The sequence below is a fragment of the Narcine bancroftii genome, chromosome 2 (assembly GCF_036971445.1).
Source record: "Narcine bancroftii isolate sNarBan1 chromosome 2, sNarBan1.hap1, whole genome shotgun sequence".
Taxonomy (NCBI): Eukaryota; Metazoa; Chordata; class Chondrichthyes; order Torpediniformes; family Narcinidae; genus Narcine; species Narcine bancroftii.
Window position 1 is genome coordinate 345,398,701 of NC_091470.1, and position 20,423 is coordinate 345,419,123.

The 20,423-nt window shown below is 39.2% G+C and overlaps 1 protein-coding gene across 1 annotated transcript in view; it reads right to left on the bottom strand.

Annotated features, from left to right (window-relative positions):
• The window catches only part of fam135b (family with sequence similarity 135 member B), a 409,679-nt gene that overhangs the window by 137,437 nt on the left and 251,819 nt on the right, over window positions 1-20,423 (bottom strand). Inside the window, exons 6-7 of the mRNA XM_069922246.1 lie at window positions 3,661-3,834; window positions 2,913-3,039 (exon numbers count right to left, since the gene is read on the bottom strand). Coding sequence (XP_069778347.1) covers window positions 2,913-3,039; window positions 3,661-3,834 — 301 coding nt within the window. The remainder of the gene's footprint in view (window positions 1-2,912; window positions 3,040-3,660; window positions 3,835-20,423) is intronic.

Genomic DNA, 20,423 nt, shown 5'->3' on the forward strand with positions numbered 1-20,423 from the left:
TTCCTTGCGCTTGAAGTCAACACCTTTATTTATAATGCTTTTGACATTGTTTTCCTTCATAGCTTTTTTCTCAACCAGTGCTGCCACTTTCAAGGAACGACACGCATCCTCCCAAGGCTAGGAAGGCAGTACAATTTTGCTGGGACCTCAGGTGATTCGATTTTTGCAAGGAAGTGCTGCAAGTACCAGCAGTTATCTCTGTAAACCACAGAACAACCATCAATCTGATCCCAATCTCTCAATTACACTCTCAACCCCTCTGCAGACTTTAAACATTTCAGGTTAAATTCCTGGCATGTAGTTTTTTTATTCAACAATACCCTTCACATCCAAAGAATCAGTTCAGTAAACATCATTTGAACCTTGTTCTCTTTAGACCACAATTATAATTAGGAGTAAAACTATACCTGATAATTTAAACATCCTCATTTTTACATCCATCCCCTTTGTATGAGACCTATCACATCATTTTTGTTTCTTAGTTATTTAATTTTTGTTTATTTATATTAAGTTTTCCATGTAAATCCATTAAATATTAATATTTCATGGAATCATTTTTGTTCAGGAGAATGCCAAGTCAGCTCATCAAATCTATCCTGGCTCTGGGTACAGCCATGCCATTATCCTACTCTTTGCACAAGCACTGCAAATTATGCCTTCTACCTATCTCATTCTCAAATTACAGATTGAATTCAAACATGAGTAATTTCAGATCTTCTGACATCCGCAAACTTTAACCTGAACACATGCCCACGATTAACTTAGTAGGCATGATTTGGCTCACTGTTTCGGTCTTTTCAGGGAGTTTAGATGAAATCTTTGATGCCTCTTTGCCTTTTCAGGCATTCAGCCATCTTTATAAGGGGCGGTGTGGTTGACGTAGAGGTGTGCGCGATGCCTTTACAGTGCCAGCGTTCAGGACCAGGGTTCGAATTCTGCATTATCTGTAAGGAGTTAATATGTCTTCACCCTGTCTGTGTGGGTTTTCCCCGGGGGCTCTGGTTTCCTTCCACCATTCAAAATGTACTGATGGTCATAGGTTAATTGGGCAGTGTGGGCCAAATGGGTCTGTTACCGTGTTATATGTCTAAAATCAATAAATTGAGCTAACATTAACCAGCAAGGTTTGAACGAACTGGCTCACACATTTTCGCATGGAAACACTCTCCCAAAATTTTTACAAGTTATCGAGAGCTGCAAAAAAATTCTCAAGATTATCAGCTCTGATGAAATTTCACTGACCGAAGCAGCAGCTCACAGCTGACTGATCCATCAAATACTCCAGCATTCCTGTTGAAAAACCTACAGTTCTACTGATTTCTTGGTGATTAAGGCCTTTCGAACAGGAGCACTCAACCACATGTGACCACAGGGGGTCATGGCTCATCCCAGACCTTGTCCACCATCCCTTCAATTTATAAGATAATTCTGCTTTCCTATTCATATTTCATATTTCATATTTCCTATTCATATTTCCCTTGATTATACTGCAACTGCACCTTTTGCCAACTGAATAAACTATTTTTTGGTTAACAACTTATTGAATTAAATGAAGTGGAGGGGTGGGGGAGTAAGTTTGTGGATGATACAAATGTTGGAGGTGTAGATGGTTGTCCAAGGTTACAACAGAGTATAAACAGGGTGGAGATGTGACAGGTGGAGTTCAATCTGGATAAATGTGAAGTGATGTATTTTGAAGCTAGAGAATGGCAGTTTCTCACAAGTGTCGAGGAACAGCAGCATCTTGGGGTCCAGATCCATAGACCCCTGAAGGTTGCCTCACAAGTAACATGCTGGTTAAGAAGGTGTATGATGTGTTGGTCATCATTAGTCAGGGGATTGAGTTCAACAGCAGTGAGGTAATACTGCAGCTCTATAAATCTCATGTTAGACCACACATCCAATATTGCATTCATTTCTGGTCTCCTCTTTATAGGAAAGATGTAGACACTTTAGACAAGTTGCAAAGGAGATTTATCAGGATGTTGCCTGGAGTGGAGGACATCTTATGGAGCAAGGTTGACAGGTTTTTCTCTTTGGAGCAACTAAGGATAAGAGGTGGCTTAATAGAAGTAGGTAAGATAATGATGTCAAGTGTAACAAATACCAGAGGACATCTGTTTAAGGTGAGTGGAGGAAGTTTAGTGGGGAAGTCAGAGTTAAGTTTTTTTTACACAGAGAATGCTGGGTGCCTGGAATGCATTGCTCTTGGTGGGGGTGGCTGGTACAAGTCCCTATTTAAAAGACTCCTCGAAAGGCATATGGATGTAAGAAAAGTAGAGGGCTATGGGTGTGAGGGAGGGAAGGATTAGATTGCTGTGGAGCAAGTTTACCTAAATTGGCACAACATCATGGGCCAAAGGGTTGTTACTGTGCTGTAATGTTTTACTTTCTATGTTCTCTTACTTGTCCAGATGCTTTTGTAGCCTAATGTCCATGGTTTTCAAAGCTTTACTTTCCCACCTGACATTTAATCATCAACAAACATGAGCACTTTACAGTCCATCTAAATTTTGACCTGCTAAACAGTGATCGCTCAACCAATCTGCTTCTTACAACTTTCCTATTGAAAATGCCCAACCTATTTGGTATCTAATCCACAATCCATTACATATACCCCTAATCCCTGCCCTAATCTGGTATAATAATCTTATGTGCAGAACATTATCAAATAGCTATTGAAAATTAAAATAAATGACATACATGTTGGTTTCTCGTGCATTTCTCATGGTGATGAGACATTCAAGATTAATTAACATTTTTTCCTTTTCATGAGGTCCTTGTTCCTTTTTTGCACTTTTGTCTGATACTGCAAAGGCTCATGCAAAATGAAGTCCAGCTGCCAAACACAGCAAAGCAACTGAGATCCTGAAAAGATCAAGTGGAAAACAACGAACTGGAGACTCTCTTACCTCAACTGTGAGCTGCTTGTAATAGCTGGGTCCAAGGACCAGGTTTTCAAGAGTTATATTGGAGATATATGGTTCCATCTCTTGACCACTTTTACTCAGCCATGAGCCTTTACTTAGGCGAGGGAAACTGAAGAGATATATAACAAATAGTCAGAATAATTTAGGATCGAACATTTAGTGTAGCGATTAGTGCAAGGTTATTACAGCACCATTAACTCAGGTTCAAATCCACTGTTGTCTCCCTATGAACGTATGGGTTTCCTCAGTTTCTTCCCACGTTACAAAGACATATGGAGTTAGTGGGTTAATCGTTCACATTGGGTGTATTTGGGTGGCATGGTCTCTTGGGCTGGAAGGCCTGATACCTCACTGTATCTCAAAGCCAAATAATCTAGCTGGTCCCATTTTGGGTACAACACTGAGAAGTGGAGGGCATGACATTTTATGGTAATTTCAGTACAGAATATTGGGGCTGGAGATAGAAGTACTTACTTCCCAAATCTTAATGAGAATATAGCTCAGCGTAAAATTAAGTACTACTACTTCTTCGTACACCAGAGAACTGAAGAGCATTTCTGAGCAGCAGATGTTTCTAAATGGATGTGGTTTTGGAATGGATCATTCTACACTGAGAATAGTCTTTCAACAGCAGGTGGTCTTATAATTGATTTTCTGGCAAAACATCTTTGTGAATAAACATACAAAGCAACAATTTTTTTTCCCCCTCAGGTCACGATCACCACTGTACCTTATTAAGGGTTGATGTAAAGCAACAAGTGATGCATGCACAGTAACGGATACGACCGAGAGGTGGAAATAGTCGAACATAACTGGTACATGATGGTGTAACCCCCTCCTGGGGTGGAAGTGAAGACCCAGCCTTCGGCTACTGATCAAAGGTATTCCTGCAATATCATTCAATCTGGAAGCAAAAAGAAGATGAATTACACATTCAACTAGGAAACAAAAAATTTACTGAGATTCCTCAACATCAACCAAACTTGAAAATGTTCTGAAAAAATCCTGTGATATTTGTAATCCTTCCAAAAGGGTTATTTTCTCAATTAAAAAGTCAATAATCTCAATCATTTTTGGATTTCAAATTCAGATTTATTGTCGCACATCACCCTGAGATTATTTTTCGCTGCAAGTGAGGCAGAATCACCACTTAATGGTAGTGGAAAAAGAAACTGACTCAATGTACATATGTGGACAATAAAGAAATGTAAGCAAACAGACTGCAATACAGAGAAAATAAAGTAATGTGCAAAAGTAAGAATCATTAAATAAGTTCTTGATTGATTTTGTTGTTGAGGAGTCTGATGGTGGAGGGGTAGCAGCTGTTCCTGAACCTAGTGGCGTGAGTCTTGTGGCAACTACACCTCTTTCCTGACGGTAGCAATGAGAACAGAGCGTGTGCTGGGTGGTGTGGATTCTTGATGATTGCTGCTGCTCACTGATGGCAGTGTTCCCTGTAGATGTTCTCGAAGGTGAGGAGTGTTTTACCTGTGATATCCTGGGCTACGTCCACTACCTTTCTTTACGGCTTTGCACTCGGGGGTATTGGTGTCCTCATACCAGACCATGATGCAGGTGGGGTCAGCACACTTTCCACCACACGTCTGTAGAAATTTGCTAGGATTTCTTATGTCATGCCAAACCTCCGCACTCCTGAGGAAGTTAAGGCGCCAATGTGCTTACTTCATGATGGCATATGGAAAACAATACCTTGTACACCATGCTGTTGTTCATTGACTTCAGCTCGGCGCTTAACACGTCCATATCCCAGAGGTTTGTGGAGAAGTTGTTGTGATGGGTTACATTATATTTTATATTATATATAAATATGTTTTTTTTTAAAAGATAGATTCTGGGGGGAGGGGGGGGCGTTAGTGTAGGTCACCACAAACAGACATAAACACTTCACAAAAGAGATCTCATTTAAAGTGTAAAAGCTATGCATAAGGAGAGACTTCATGTCCACAGTGACCTTACAGAAACTTTGAAGAGTGCCTATGGAGACTTCACAAGGAGGTGTTAATTGAGTTAATGCTGTGGAGAAAATGGATTATTGTTTTGAAAGCAAAAGATGGCCAGGCTCAAGAAATTGATACTGGTGCCACAATCTATCTGGTTGCAGTTTGCTGTTCTAAGAAGATCATGTGGTTTTGCAAGCAGAAAGAAAGAGAGAGAGAGAGAGAGAGAGAGAGAGAGAGAGAGAGAGAGAGAGAGAGAGAGAGAGAGAGAGAGAGAGAGAGAGAGAGAAGACCAAACAGGCTTTCTCTATGAGAAAGAGAGAGAGAGAGAATTCAGTTGGAGTTCTGCAGTGGCTTTTGGAAGCTGCAATACGACAAGTTAGCAGCTTGTTGAAGACTCCATTTTGGAAGGCGGGTTGTGGGTTCAGCCTGTTGAAAAACCCTTGTGGTCCTTACAAGAGGAAATGGCTGGCGAGAGTGTTTCTCATGAAATAAGGGGAACAAGAGCAACTCGGTGGTGACCTGGAAGAAAAGTTTATAATTTGGAAAACCCTGATGGGGCAAGTTTCTTCAGCAAGACACTGAAGTATTGATCGTGGGGAATCAGTTTGTGTGTGTTTATTGAGCAACGAATTTCTCTCTGAAACCAACTAGAGCCTTCCAGAGTGGTAACCACTTACCTTTTCACTAGAGCCTGGTGAAAATTCATAAATATTAAATTCTGTGCACAGTATAAGAATTGCCTACAACCAGTGAACTTGGAGGAATGAGAAGTGAGATTGGACTGTGAATCAAATAACTTTTCTGAACTTTACACACACATTACATACACGCGCTTAGAATTAGAAGGGGGTTAAGTTAGGTTAAATAAATAGTAATAAGTTAAAGTTTGATCCTGTTTTTATGTTAAAAGAAAATTAAAAGCAACTTTTGTTTAAGTAACCATTTGTCTTGATGAATTTCTATTGCTGCTCAGTTTTGGGTCATCTAGGCCTGTAACACTGTCCTTGCTGGGACTCAACACCCCACTCTGTAACAGGATTCGGGACTTCCCTACAGAAAGACCATAATCTAAGTTGGCAGAGAATTCCCCGCACCATTACAGTGACCACAGGCGCACCTCTGGGCTGTGTGCTCAGCCCACTCTTCTTCAAGCTACCGACTCATGACTGAAATGCCAGCTCCAGCTCAACAGAGTCAACACACTTGTAGATGACACAGCATTTGTTGCCCTCATCAGCAACAATGATGAGTCGCATTGCAGAGAAGAGATGGAAAATCTTATGAAATGTTGATAGAATAATAACCTGAGTTGCAACATGTACAAGATGAAGGAGATGACTGTGGACTTCAGGAGAACCAGCAATGACTAATCTCCACTATACATTAATAGCTTGGTAGCAGAGGGAGTAGATAGCACCAGGTTCTTCGGAGTCCACTTAAGAAGTGACCTGAGGGGGGTGTGGCAAGATGGCACAGGGAGTAGACGCAAGATTCCACTTCTCCCCAGCTGAATAATTAATATCCGAATTTTTAAAACTGTTAGAACTTTAAAAGTATTTTCTATAACATTTTAAAGAATTCTGACAGCCATAATGAGAGGTACTGAAACTCAAACTTGAAAAAAGGCACAGTTTAAAAGAGCAGAAAGTGCAGAGGAGTTGAGGCCTACCTTGTTAAAGGATCCACAGAGATTTATTTTTGAACAGATGAAGATCTAAAGGACCAACCAGTCGAAGGTATCTTTAACACCAGTGTCCTTGATACAAAATGGCGTCTCCGCTGGCCGCTCATTGGAGGAGAGTCGCGCTCACGATTCAGAGCACAGTCCTGGGGACGTGGGGCCCAGACACACGATCGAGGTCTTGTGCATGCCGGACTAGCTGCCGACGTGCCAAGCCCGATGGTGGAAATGTCAGGCCTCTGTTGCGGGGCCCAGTCAGTACTGGGCATGTGCGAAGATTCGTGCTTGCGCGTGATGTCTGAATGGGCCGTGACGACAGGGCCGACTCTCTCCCGACGGCCCGTACATGTCTGGCCTGTGTGGGAAGGGATGCTGACCCGGAGTCGGGAGGTCCGGGAAGCAGCATCTATTTTACCATCTGAAGAAGAGGAGAGAGAAGAATACTCTGAAGAACTGGAACTGATATTGAAAGCAGCCAAACTTCTTCAAGGGAGGCCTGAAACGTTTCAAAAACTTGTTAAAACCTCTAGAACCAAATCTTCAACTTTGCAAACTTTTAAAGCAATACAGGTTGAAGAAAATACTACATTGTCTGTTTCAGAAGAGTTTATGCGACGTATGAATAATATGGCTGTTCAAGTTACTCAAGGTTTTCAAGAAAGCAAACTTCAATTTACTGAATTAAGTGGCATCGATTAAGCAAGATGTGATTAAATGCTTAAGAGAAGTGGATGTGGTCCAGCGGGAATTTAAGGATATTAAACGAGCATTTTGTGATTGTTCAGATACTGTAGATCGATATACTGAACAAATAGATTACTTGGAACATTGTTTATCAGATTGGAATGTTCAAAAGCGTGATTTTCTGCAGAAGATTGATTTGTTGGAAAATCAAAGTAGACGTAATAATGTTAAAATAATGGGTTTGCCAGAAGATTTTGAAGGAATGGATCCGGTGAAGGTTTTTTCATAAATGGATTCCTGAGGTGTTGGGAAAGGATGCTTTTCCAGAAAGATTGGAACTGGATAGAGCACATAGGGTATTATGAAGAAAACCTTTTCCTGATCAATCTCCACGGGCAGTTCTTATTAGTTGTTTAAGGTATTAAGATCGTGATTTAATTTTACAATTAGCAGTTCAGAAAGCTCGGCAGAATCAGGGCCCTATGATGTTTCAAGGACGTAGGGTTTTCTTCTATGCAGATTTAAGTCAAGATGTGATACGACGACGGAAGGAGTTTAACCCAGCAAAGGCTGTGTTATGGAAGAAGGGTTATCGGTTTGCTTTTAGGTACCCTGCTGTGGTGAAGGTGTTCTATGGAGATTTTCAGGTTAAGTTTTTTGGTGATGAGGCTGAAGCTTTGTCTTTTGCCAATTCGTTGCCAAATAATTCTCATAGTTCTGAGTTGCAGAAACAATTGAAATCACACGGTTCTCCAAAACGTAATGGGAATGGGAACGGGAGTAGCAAGAGAAATGGTCGAGATCAACATTCGATCCGGAAGGGAGAAGAGGATTTATCGACTGTTGCAACTGGTGTTCAGGATCAATCTGGTGGAGTTGTGGGGGTAGTGGATTGAATTAATACTGTTATTTAGGTGAAATATTGAGATATATAAATATCAGCTGTGGGGGTGGGGGTTGGATGGCACTACAGCTTCTGAAGTCATCCGCCACTAGTGGTTTAGTCCACACCCGGTTAGTAGAGGGGGGTACCACTTTTGTGGGTTTTTTTTCTTTCTTTAGAGGAGTTTAAAGAGGGGGAAGGAGGGTTTATTCTTTCTCCCTTTTTTTATGGTTTAATTGTATTTTATTTAGATTAAGGTTAAAGGCCGGGGTTTTATTTTTACAGGTATTTCAGTGTGTTTGTGGGTTGGTTGTGTTAAAAATTATTTGTTAAGATAAAATGAGTAAATTGAATCTTGCGACATTTAATGTGAAAGGGATGAATCATCCGATAAAGAGGAAGCGGGTCTTGGATTATATTAAGAAGATGAAGGTGGATATTGCTTTTCTACAAGAGACACATTTGAAATTGAAGAGAAATTGGGTTGGACATGTTTTGGCATCTTCTTTTAATTCTAAGGCCAGGGGAGTGGCGATTTTGGTACATAAAAGGATACCTTTTATTTTGGAATTTGTTTTTGAAAATGCTGGAAGAATTTTGAAGGTGAATTGTAAATTGTTTTTGGAAACTTGGACTTTATTGAATTTATATCCACTGAATAAAGGTGATGTAAAATTTGTAACTGATACTTTTTTTTTAAATTTGTATCAATCAAACAAGAACATAATGGTAGGAAAGGATTTTAATTGCTGTTTGGATCTACTGTTGGATAAATCTCCAAAAATTATTAAGCAAACTAAGATGGCTAAAAGGATGATAGGATTGATGGAGGAATTAAATTTGGTTGAAATATGGCAATGTATTCATCCAACCAAGAAGGATTATTCATTTTATTCTACTCATCATGATTCATTTTCTAGAATAGATCTTTTTTTGGTTTCAGCTCATTTACAGGGAAGGGTTGATTATGCAGAATATAAGAGTAGAATATTATCAGATCATTCTTTGTGGTTGATTTCTTGTGATATTGTTGAGAAAGTTGAAAGAACTTATCGTTGTAGGTTTAATGAGATGTTACCGAATCACCTATGGCTCCTAGAACGCTTCCACCAGCATTGTCTTCGCTCCATCCTCAACATTCATTGGAGTGACTTCATCACCAACGTCAAAGTACTCGAGATGGCAGAGGCCGACAGCATCGAATCCACACTGCTGAAGATCCAACTGCGCTGGGTAGGTCACGTCTCCAGAATGGAGGACCATCGCCTTCCCAAGATTATGTTATATGGCGAGCTCTCCACTGGCCACCATGATAGAGGTGCACCAAAGAAGAGGTACAAGGACTGCCTAAAGAAATCTCTTGGTGCCTGCCACATTGACCACCGCCAGTGGGCTGATATCGCCTCAAACCGTGCATCTTGGCGCCTCACAGTTCGGCGGGCAGCAACCTCCTTTGAAGAAGACTGTAGAGCCCACCTCACTGACAAAAGACAAAGGAGGAAAAACCCAACACCCAACCCCAACCAACCAATTTTCCCTTGCAACCGCTGCAACCATGTCTGCCTGTCCCACATCGGACTTGTCAGCCACAAACCAGCCTGCAGCTGACGTGGACATTACCCCTCCATAAATCTTCATCCGCGAAGCCAAGCCAAAGAAAAAAAAGAACTTAGATGACCTGAATTTGTTTTGTTTTTGAGAGATCAGATTAAACTTTTTCAGGAGATGAATGAAGGATCAATACAAAGTAAATTTACATGGTGGGATGTTTTTAAAGTATATTTGCGAGGTCAAATTATTAGTTACATGGCTAAAGTGAAAAAGCAATATACAGTGAAACTTTTGGAGATAGAGAAAGAGATTGCAGATCTAGAGAAAAAGTTTCAAGAAAATGCAGTGGAAGATAATAAGATACAGTTATCTAATCTGAAACTTTGCTATAATACGAAACAAACATAATTATGAGAGATTGCTTTTAAGATCAAAACAGTGTTATTATGAATTAGAATAAAGAGCACATAAAGTATTAGCATGGCAGTTGAAAACTGAACAAACTTGTAGAACAATTAATGCAATACATGGAAATTCAGGTGTTACTTACAAACCATAGGAGATTAATGAGGAATTTTGTTTTTTACCAAGATTTGTATGCATCTGAAGGAAATATAGATACTGAACAGATTGATACTTTTTTCTCTAAGTTTTCTTTTGAGGGGGATGATGTAAAATTGTTAGATGCTTCATTTACGGATTTTGAACACAAAGAGGCATTACAATCTATGCCGACTGATAAATCACCTGGTGAGAATGGATTTATGGTAGAATTTTATAAAGAATTTCATGATTTTGTTATTTCCAGTGTATATGGATTTATTGAAGCAGGTAACAGACACTGGGTTGTTTCCTGAATCATTTTTGAGAGCAATGATAACAGTTATACCAAAGAAAGATAGAGACCCATTGAAGGTTGATTCTTATGGACCTATATCTTTATTGAATGTAGATTATAAGATTGTAGCAAAAGTTTTAGCAAACAGATTGGCTAATTTTTTTTACCAAAATTGGTGCATGTAGATCAGGCAGGGTTTATTAAAAAGATATTCAGCTGATAATATTACTAAATTACTTCCTATAATTAATGCATCAAGACAACAACTTAATCAACCAATGATATTAGCATTAGATGCTGAGAAACCCTTTGATCGGGTTGAGTGTTGGAGAGATTTAAATTTGGACCATCTTTTATTGGCTGGGTTAAGGCATTATACACGAACCCTTCTGCGTGGGTGGTGACAAATTGTCAGACTGCTCAAGTATTTACTTTGTATAGATCAATTAGGCAGGGCAGTCCATTGTCACCAGTCTTATTTGTATTGGTTATAGAACCTTTAGCCCAGGCAATTAGACAAAATACAAATATTTAAGGTATTACAGTTAGGCAACAAGAGTATAAAATTAATTTATTTTCAGATGATGTGTTAATATATTTATCTAAACCTAAGAATTCTTTATAACCCTTACAAGATTTGTTAAAATTTTATGGATCAATGTCAGGGTATAAGGTAAATTGGGATAAAAGTGAGATTTTACCTATATCTGATGATGATTATTCAGATTGAATGGAAATTACTAAATTTAAATGGTCATATAAGATTAAGTAATTATTGATAAGGAGTTTATGAATTTATATGGTTTAAATTATTTACCTTTGTTAAATAAGATTAAGTCTGACTTAAATTGATGGAAGGATTTACCATTGACATTAATTGGTTGGGTAAATTGTATCAAAATGAATACTTGTTTCAAATGAGTACTTGTTTCAATCAATTCCATGCCCTGTACCGGGGAAATTTTTAAAAGAATTAAACAAAGTGACATGTTTTTTTTAATGGAAAGGTAAATTATCTCAAGTATCGATGCAAACGTTGACGTGGACATATGATTTGGGAGGTCTTCAGTTATCACATTTTCAAAATTATTATCAGGCAGCCCAGTTGAAATTTATTAGTATATTTTTTGATATTGATCAATCACCGATGTGGGCTTATGTGGAAATGGATCAGATACAGGAAAGATCAATACACCATTTTATATATAAATGGAATTTATTGCTTTTACAAACATATAAGTTACCCATTTTAACTCATTTATTCAAAGTACGGAGTAAGTGGAACCAATTTATAGGTTTGAAGGATGTATGTGCAATTAAAATTCCATTATATTAAAATCAGTTGATTGCTTTTTCTATCCATAATCCTTATTTGAAGGAATGGGATTCAAAGGGTCTGGTATTAATTGAAGATTGTTTTGAGGCAGGTTTGTTTCTTTCATTTGATAGGCTTAGAGAGAAGTTCAGGATATCACAAAATACATTGTTTGCTTTTATCAGGTATGTGATTTTTTTAATGAATAGATATGGTCAAGAAATGATATTACCAATACAATCGAAGTTTGAAATATTACTTATGGATAAGAGAAAGAAAGGGTTTGTTCCTGAAATGTATTCGTTGGTTCAAGCAAATATGAAGAAGATAGACATATTGAGAATAAGAGATAAATGGGAACAGGAGTTATCTACTATTTCTGAGGAAGAATGGTCAGGTTTATGTTTAAATAGTGTCACAAAATTAGTTAATGTGCATTATAGTCTTGTTAATTATAATTTTCTGCATCAGTTATATTTAACTCCTGAAAAGTTAAAGAGGCATGGTTTTAGAGACTTTGATTTGTGTTTTCCGTGTGGAGATCAGATAAGTACTTTTGTTCATTCTGTATGGAATTGTACAAAGGTTAAACCTTTTTGGGAAAAGATTATAAATTTTTTGCAAGATTTCTTCCAAATAGATTTATATGCGGATCCATGGTTGTGTTTTGTGTTAGGATATATGAATCCATTGTCAGTGCGTTTGGATAAATCTTGGATTGCATTTATTCAGTTGAGTTTGGCAGTAGCTAGGAAATGTATAGCAGTAACTTGGAAAAATAATGTGGAGTTGAGTATACAGAGATAGCATAACAAAATTCAATCATGTTTATGTTTAGAAAACATTACATATAATTTGCAAAATAATTCTTTTTTTGAAAATATGTGGACTCCATACTTGAAATGTATGAATTTAGATGTTAAGTATTTTTTTTAAATTCTTGTTTGAATTGTTGAAATGATGTACTGCAACCTAACCCACTCTATTTGTTTGTTTATAAATACCTTCTTTTGTGTAGGTTAAGCATCCGAGGGGGGGGAGGGATAGTAGGGGGTGGGTTAGTGGGGTGGAGGGGGTGGGTGAGGGTATAGGGAGTAAATCTAGAGGGTTTTTTGTATCTTTGTATTTTACATTTGTATTTTGTAAAATTTTAAATAAACTTTTCAAAAAAAAATGTGACCTACCCAGGATGCACATCTCCTCACTTGTCAGGAAGGCGCAACCTGCAAAGACTGAGTCAGACAAGGCTACCAGCCACCATCCTGTCAACGTTCTACAGGAGTTATATCAAGAGTGTCCTGGCCAGTTGCATCACAGTGTGGCACAACTGTAGAGCATCAGATCCGAAGTTAATCTACATACCTTAAAAACGCAATTTACCTGGACTGTTGTCTAAAGAGGGCTTGCAAAATCAGTGTGCACCCCGCATGCACCATTTCCAGCTGCTCCCGTCAGTAAAGAGGTACAGGAGGTATCAGAGCCAGAACCACCAGACTGAGATATAGCTTCTTCCCACAGGCATTGAGACTGCTGATCAACTGATGAACTGCTCATACAAACATTGAGTGACCCTACTATTAATTTTATAATTTATTTTAATATTTGTGTGTATATATTTATATATATTTATATATACTGTGCATATGTATCATTTGTCTGTATATGTGTTATGTTCATTGCACATTTAGATTTGCCACCAACCATGGTTCAGATAGTACGTTCCTTATTTTTGTAGGCTAAAAAACTGTTCTAAAAGCCAGACCACGTAAATCTTGCAGTACTAAGGGGTTGCTCTTTTGGGCAAGACTGAGGCACTATCTGCCCTCTAAGATGAATGTAAAAAAAGGAGGTATTCCCTTCAATGCAGAAATTGATATTTTACTCTCAATCAACAGCAATTTAGACAACTTATTTTGGCATTCCTTATATTATTACAGCATCTACACTTCAAATATATTTCATTGATTCTTATCAACTTTGTGTGAAATGAGATGGCATTAGTATGTTTTATTGTTTAAACCCTAGAGTTAGAGTAGCTGAGTGTGGAATTATATAGCGAGGCAGATGCCCAGGTTTGATTTACAGTTGGATTTGACATGGCATCTCTTCATTTCAGTTTAATGACTCCACAGATACTAGTGGAATATTTCGCTTTAGTACTGTTATCACAGTTTCAGGGTTTAGATGAGATGGTGAATATTGTCCAAGAATTTCTCCTACACTTGAGGAAGGAATGTGTTGGCTTCTAAGAAGTAAGTTGAAAATTGAAAGCTTCACCCGATACAATCTTTCCATTTCTCTTTCAATGCATGTACTGTCAGAGCAGTCTGACAGCAACAGATGAAGTCAAAATATTTTCATTGTGTCAATCAACATTCACACTGAGAGAGAATATTCACGGTATTATATTGACTGCAATTCACAGTTGCAGCTCATTCAGGTTTCCATTTCTATGTAATATTGCCATCAAAGTGACTGAAACAATTGTATTGGAACTAGTATTTGTTCTTGACAACATCACAGTTCTACACGCAATATGAAAGATCAATTTTAAATATGCCCATGTCAAACCAGTCACAGTGAACCGTCAACTCCAGTTATACTGACAAGGTTTCCAATGTAGAAATGCTACACCTCATGATTTGATTCACTTAAATGTCAATCATTTGTTGTAATACAGACAAATTTAGTGACAGTTAATCAGAATCATACTGTTCAGTGGCATATATGAGCCAATCTAAATACAATTTATCATCTTCAGTGTGCAAGTATTATCCAAGCCATGTCTCAATGCAGATTCTGTTTGAGTCCATGAATATACAAGTTCTCCAACTCTACATTGATTCCATTTATTTCCAATTTTTGATAATTACACAGGGAATGAAGATGGATCAATGAAGAGATTTATACTTTATAAACCCCTTAAACTAATCCCAAAGTCCTCATGGCCTTTCCAGACTATTCCCGAATTAGAATCATAGAGTATTGACTTTTGGCTCAACTCGTCATTCTCGGCTAGTCTCTTTATGGAGAAAAGATGAGTAGGTGGAGCTGAGTCCCCAGCCAGATCAGCTATAACTGGTAGAGCAAGCACAATGACGGGAGAGATTTAAAAGGAACCCAAAGAAGGGTAACTTTTTTTTAAAATGATGAGTGCATGGAACCAACAGCCATGAGAGGTGGTTGAGGCAGGCCATATTGATTCATTAAAGAAACATTTGAATAGATACATGGATAGGATGTGTTTAGAGGGACAGGGGACAAAGGTAAGCAGGTGGGGCTTTCTGGTCAGCGTGGGCAAGCTGGACCAAAGGGCCTGTTTCTATCTACACTGTATGACTCCGTCACAATGTTCAAAATTAATCTGCACAAACCTTGCCCATAATTGTTATGTGCTCAGAGATCAACAAACGTTTACCAACTCTTTCCTCTGAAAGGGTAAAATGCAAGCGATATTTCTGAGTCCTCCGTGAAATCTGTCTCATAAGTAGGCTTACAGTGATGTCTGGATTGCTTTGTTGTTTCCTCCTTCCTTGCCTCGGGATTGTTTTATGCTATTAATATTCATTCTGCCTCATTTCATTGATTGTTGTTTACTCATGCATTAGAAAGATGGCTCAAGCTTTCACATTTGCAATTCATATTCAAGGATAGGAGAAGACTTCATTAAGTTCTCTTTCTGCCCACAGAAGACAGAATATGCGGAGGCATATGCTTGCATTTCAGGCTTCCCAAATATACGGACAATGATAAACAACACTCAAAACCTATTACTGCATACAGCAATCTCTCTGACAACATCTTGCTCACAGCAAAAACAGAAAATACCGTTGAGTATATCAAACACTTTCTATTTTTATGATTTCAGATATCTGGTTGCTTTCAAGGATCCCTAAAATCCTTTTGCACAAAGAACTGGGTGACTGTTCGGAGAAGGAAGGGGAAGGATGCTGTCTATATGGACTTTAGTAAGGCCTTTGACAAGGTTCTGCATAAGAGGTTAGTTAGAAAGGTTCAATCATTACGTATAAATCTTGAAGTAGTGAAATGGATTCAACAATGGTTGAAAGGAAGATGCCAGAGAGTGGTGGTGGAAAATTGTTGTCAAATTGGAGGCCAGTGTCTAGTGGAGTGCCAAAACGATTGGTACTGGGTCCATTGTTGTTTGTCATATATATTAATTATCCAGATGATAGGGTGGTAAATTGGATTAGTAAGTATGCAGATTATACTAAATTGGTGGTGTTGTGGACAATGAAGAAGATTTTTAAAGCTTGTAGTGGGATATAGGACAGTTAGAAGAGTGGGATGAAAGATGGCAGATAAATGCTACATTTTGGTAGGACTGATCGGCAAAGGTCATATCCGTTAAATGGTAGACAATTGAGTAGTGCAGCAGAACAAAGGAATTCTGGTACATAATTCCCTAAAAGTTGAGTCACATTTAGATAGGGTAGTGAAGAAAGCTTTTGGTATATTGACCTTCATAAATCAGAGTATTTAATACAGGTGTTGGGATGAAATGTTGAAGTTGTATAAAGCATTGGTAAGGTGAAATTTGGAATATTGTATGCAGTTTTGGTCGCCAAATTATAGGAAGGTTATAAATAGTATAGAGAAAGTGTAGAGGAGATTTACATGAATGTTACTGGGGTTTCAGGGTTTGAATTACAGGGAAAAGTTGAGGAGGCTGGGACTTTATTCCCTGGAGTGTAGAAGATTGAGGAGTGATTTGATATAGGCATTTAAAATTATGAGGGTGACAGACAGAGTCAATGTAGACAGGCTTTTTCCATTAAGAGTGGGGGATATTCAAAAAAGAGGAAATGTATTGAGATTGAAGGGGAAACATGAGGGGGGATATCTTCACTTAGAGGATGGTGGGAATGTGGAATGAGCGTTCGGCCGAAGTGGTAGATGCGGGTTTGATTTTAACATTTAAGGAAAAGTTGGATAGGTATATGGATGAGAGAGGTGTGGAAGGTTATGGGTCAATGGGACTAGGTGGGAGAAAGTGTTTGGCATGGAATAGAAGGGCCGAATGGGCCTTTTTCTGTGCTGTAATTGTTACATGGTTATATGGTTATAGGCAGACAGTGCACTCCACTCAACAATAAGTATACAATTTTGGATACTGTTAGGTGCGGTGTGGGGGCTGGCATGATATAGCAGGGACAAGTCGTAGTTGTCACTTCTCTGGCACTGAGTCTGGCCTTTCAGCTCAGAAGGAAGGGAAGAGGAGAGTGATAGTGATTGGGGATTCACTAATTAGGTGAACAGATTTGAGGTTGAGGTTACAGGATGATATGTTGCCTTCTATGTGCCAGGGTCCAGGACATATCTGATTGAGTCCACAACATTCTCAAGTGAGAGAATGAGCAGTCACGTTGGTACAAATGACACAGATAGAAGTAAGGACGAGGTCCTGAAGAGGGTATATATGGAGTTAAGAAGGAAGCTGAAAAGCAGGACTTCAAAAGATGGCTGCTGTGCCATGCACCAGTGAGGGTAGGAACCGAAAGTTGTGGCAGATGAATGTGTGGCTGAAGAGTGGGTGCATGGGGCAGGGTTCAGACTTGTGGATCGATGGGATCTCTTCTGCAGAAGGCCTGACCCGTACAAAAAAGACAGGCTGCTTCCTGAACTGCAGAGGGACCAATTTCTGGCAGGTAGATTTGTTTAAGCTGTTAGTGAGGGTTTGGTAGGGGGATGGCAACAAGACTGTGAGTGCGGAGAACAGAGCAGAAGCTGAAAGAAATGCGGCATTGTGCTGTGAATTTGTGAGGAAAGGCAGGCAGGGGAGGAAGCATAAACATAGTCAGTTAGAGGGTTTGAAATGTGTCTATTTCAATACAAGAAGTATTAGGAGTAAAGGAGATGAACTGAGAGTATGGGAATACGATGTTGTGACCATTACAGAGACCTGGCTAGTGGGAAATTAGGATTGGCTAATGCAGATACTAGGTTTTGGTGTTTTAAATGGGATAGGATGGGAGGCAAAGGGTGGGGGGAGAAGCATTGCTATCATGGCTGTAGAAAGAGAGAATGCTGAAGAGGGAGTGCCTACTGAGTCAGTGTGGATGGAGGCAGAAATAGGAAGGGAGCAATCACTCGACTGAGAGTAGTCTATAGGCCCCCAAATAGCCCTTGGGACACCGAGGAATAGATAAGCAGGCAGATATTGAAATGGTGCAGGAAATACCCAGTTGTTGTTGTGGTAGACTTCAACTTCCCTAATATTGACTGGAACTTCCTGACTGCGAGGAATAGATGGGACTGAATTTGTCATTAAGGATTGTTGACACAGTATGTGGACCAGACGATGACCTAATTCTGGGCAATGAACCTGGTCAGGTGGCGGACCTCTTGATGGGGGAGCATTTTGTTGATAATGGCCACAACTTCCTGGGCTTTAGCAGAGCTATGGACAAGGATAAAAGCAGACAAACTGGGAAGTGTTTCATTGGAGAAGGGCTAATTATGATGGGATGAGGCAGGAAATAGTGAGAATAAATTATGAACAGTTGTTCAGGGGAGAAGCAGAGAAGTAAGGTGGAGGATGTTTTAGGACCACTTGTGCTGGGTTCTGGATAGGTTAGTCCCACTGGGACAGGAAAAAGAGGGTAGAAAAGTGAACTGTGGTTGACAAAACAGGTGAGGCAGCAAGTTAAGTGGAGGAAGGAAGAGTACATTAGATTTAGGAAACAGGAAACAGGAACGGCTCATGAGAAGTATATAGTAGCCAGGGAAGTAACTTAAGAAAGGGGGCATGAGGAGGCCTTGGCAAGGTAGGGCCATTTAAGGATAAAGGAGGCAATATGTGCTTGGAGGTGGAGGAGTTTGGAGAGGTCCTAAATAAATACTTTGATTCAATATTCCCCAGAGAAAAGGATAATGATTGGGGTGAGTTCAGAATACAACAGGCTTATGCTGGTCGATACTGAGATTAAGGAAGAGGAAGTGATGGATCTTCTTTAAAAAAGATTGAGATCGATAGGTCTCTGGGGCCAGATGTAGTATACTCAATGTTGTTGTGGAATGGGCAAGAAGAGATAGCTGAGACATTGGCTATGATCTTTGAGTCCCTCTTGGTCACATGGGAGGTGCTGGAAAATTAGAGAATGGCAAATGTTGCCCCTCACTTATAAAAGATAATACAAAGAATCGTGGGAATTATAGACTGATGAGTCTTACATCAGTGATGTGCAAACTAATGGAGAGGATTCTTACGGATAGGATCTATGAGTATTTGGAGTACAGTCTACTCAAGGTTAGTCAGCATGGCTTTGTGAAGGGAAGATCATGCCTCACTAGCCTAATAGTTTTTGAGGAGGTAAACAATCAAATTGATGAGGGTAGGGTGGTAAATGTGGTCTACATGGATTTTAGTAAGGCATTTGACAAGGTCCCCCACGAGAGACTCATCCAGAAAGTCATGAGACATTGGATCTGTGTAACCTTGGCTGTATGGATTAAAAAATGCCTGGCATGTAGAAAGCAGAGAGCAGCAATGGACGGAGAGTACTCTGCCTGGAGGTCAGTGACAACTGGAATACCACAAGGATCTGTTCTGGGACCTCTGGACTTTGTGATTTTTATAAATGTCCTTGATGAAGAACCCAAAGGATGGTACAGTCAGTTTTTGGATGATACAAAGATTGGTAAAGTTGTGGATAGTGTCGAAGGTTGTCAAAGATTACAAGAGAATATAGACAGGATGCAGAAATGGGTGGAAAAGTGGCAGATGGAGTGCAATCCAGATAAGTGTGAGGTGATGGATTTTGGATGGACAAACCAGAAAGCTGAGTACAGAATTAATAGTTGGATACTTAACAGTGTGGAGGAACAGGGGGACCTTAGATACATCTCTCAGGGTTGCTGTGTAGGTTTATAGTATAATTAAGAAGGCATCTGGGATGCTGGGCTTTATTAATAGAGGGATTGAGTTCAAGAATCATGTTGCAACACTACAAATCTCTGGTGACTGTAGAAGGATGAAAGGAGATTTACTTGATGTCTACAAGATTCTGAGGAATAGATAAGGTAGAAAGCCAGCACTATTTTTTTCAAGGGCACATCTCTACAAAGTGAGGGAGGGTAGTTTAAGGAAGATGGTGGAGGCATTTAAAAGATTCTTAGAAATGCACATGGATGAAAGAAAAATATAGGGTAATGAGGAAGGAAGGATTTAGCTTTTTTTTTTGATAGGAATATATCGATCAGCACAACACTGAGGGCCAAAGTATTCTATGTTTTACGTTCTAAAGAACATGCATCCTTTGGACACTGTTCTTTACCAGCCCGTCCTTAGTTATGGAGTTCCATAGCACAGGCACAGAACTTACAGCCACTGTGTCTGTGACAGCTGTCATGCCTGCAGATGCTCGAATCTGGAGCAATAAACAGTCTGCTGGATAAACCCAAAAAAGATTCAAGGTTGTAATGCAATAAAACAGGAGTAATTTAAATGAAACTTGCTTTAGTCTTCCTTTAGTCTGTCTAAGGAAGACGGATTCACCATCAGCAGAAATTGCTGACCGCCTCTTACACTCAGAGAAAGAGAAACAAAAGAGAGTATCC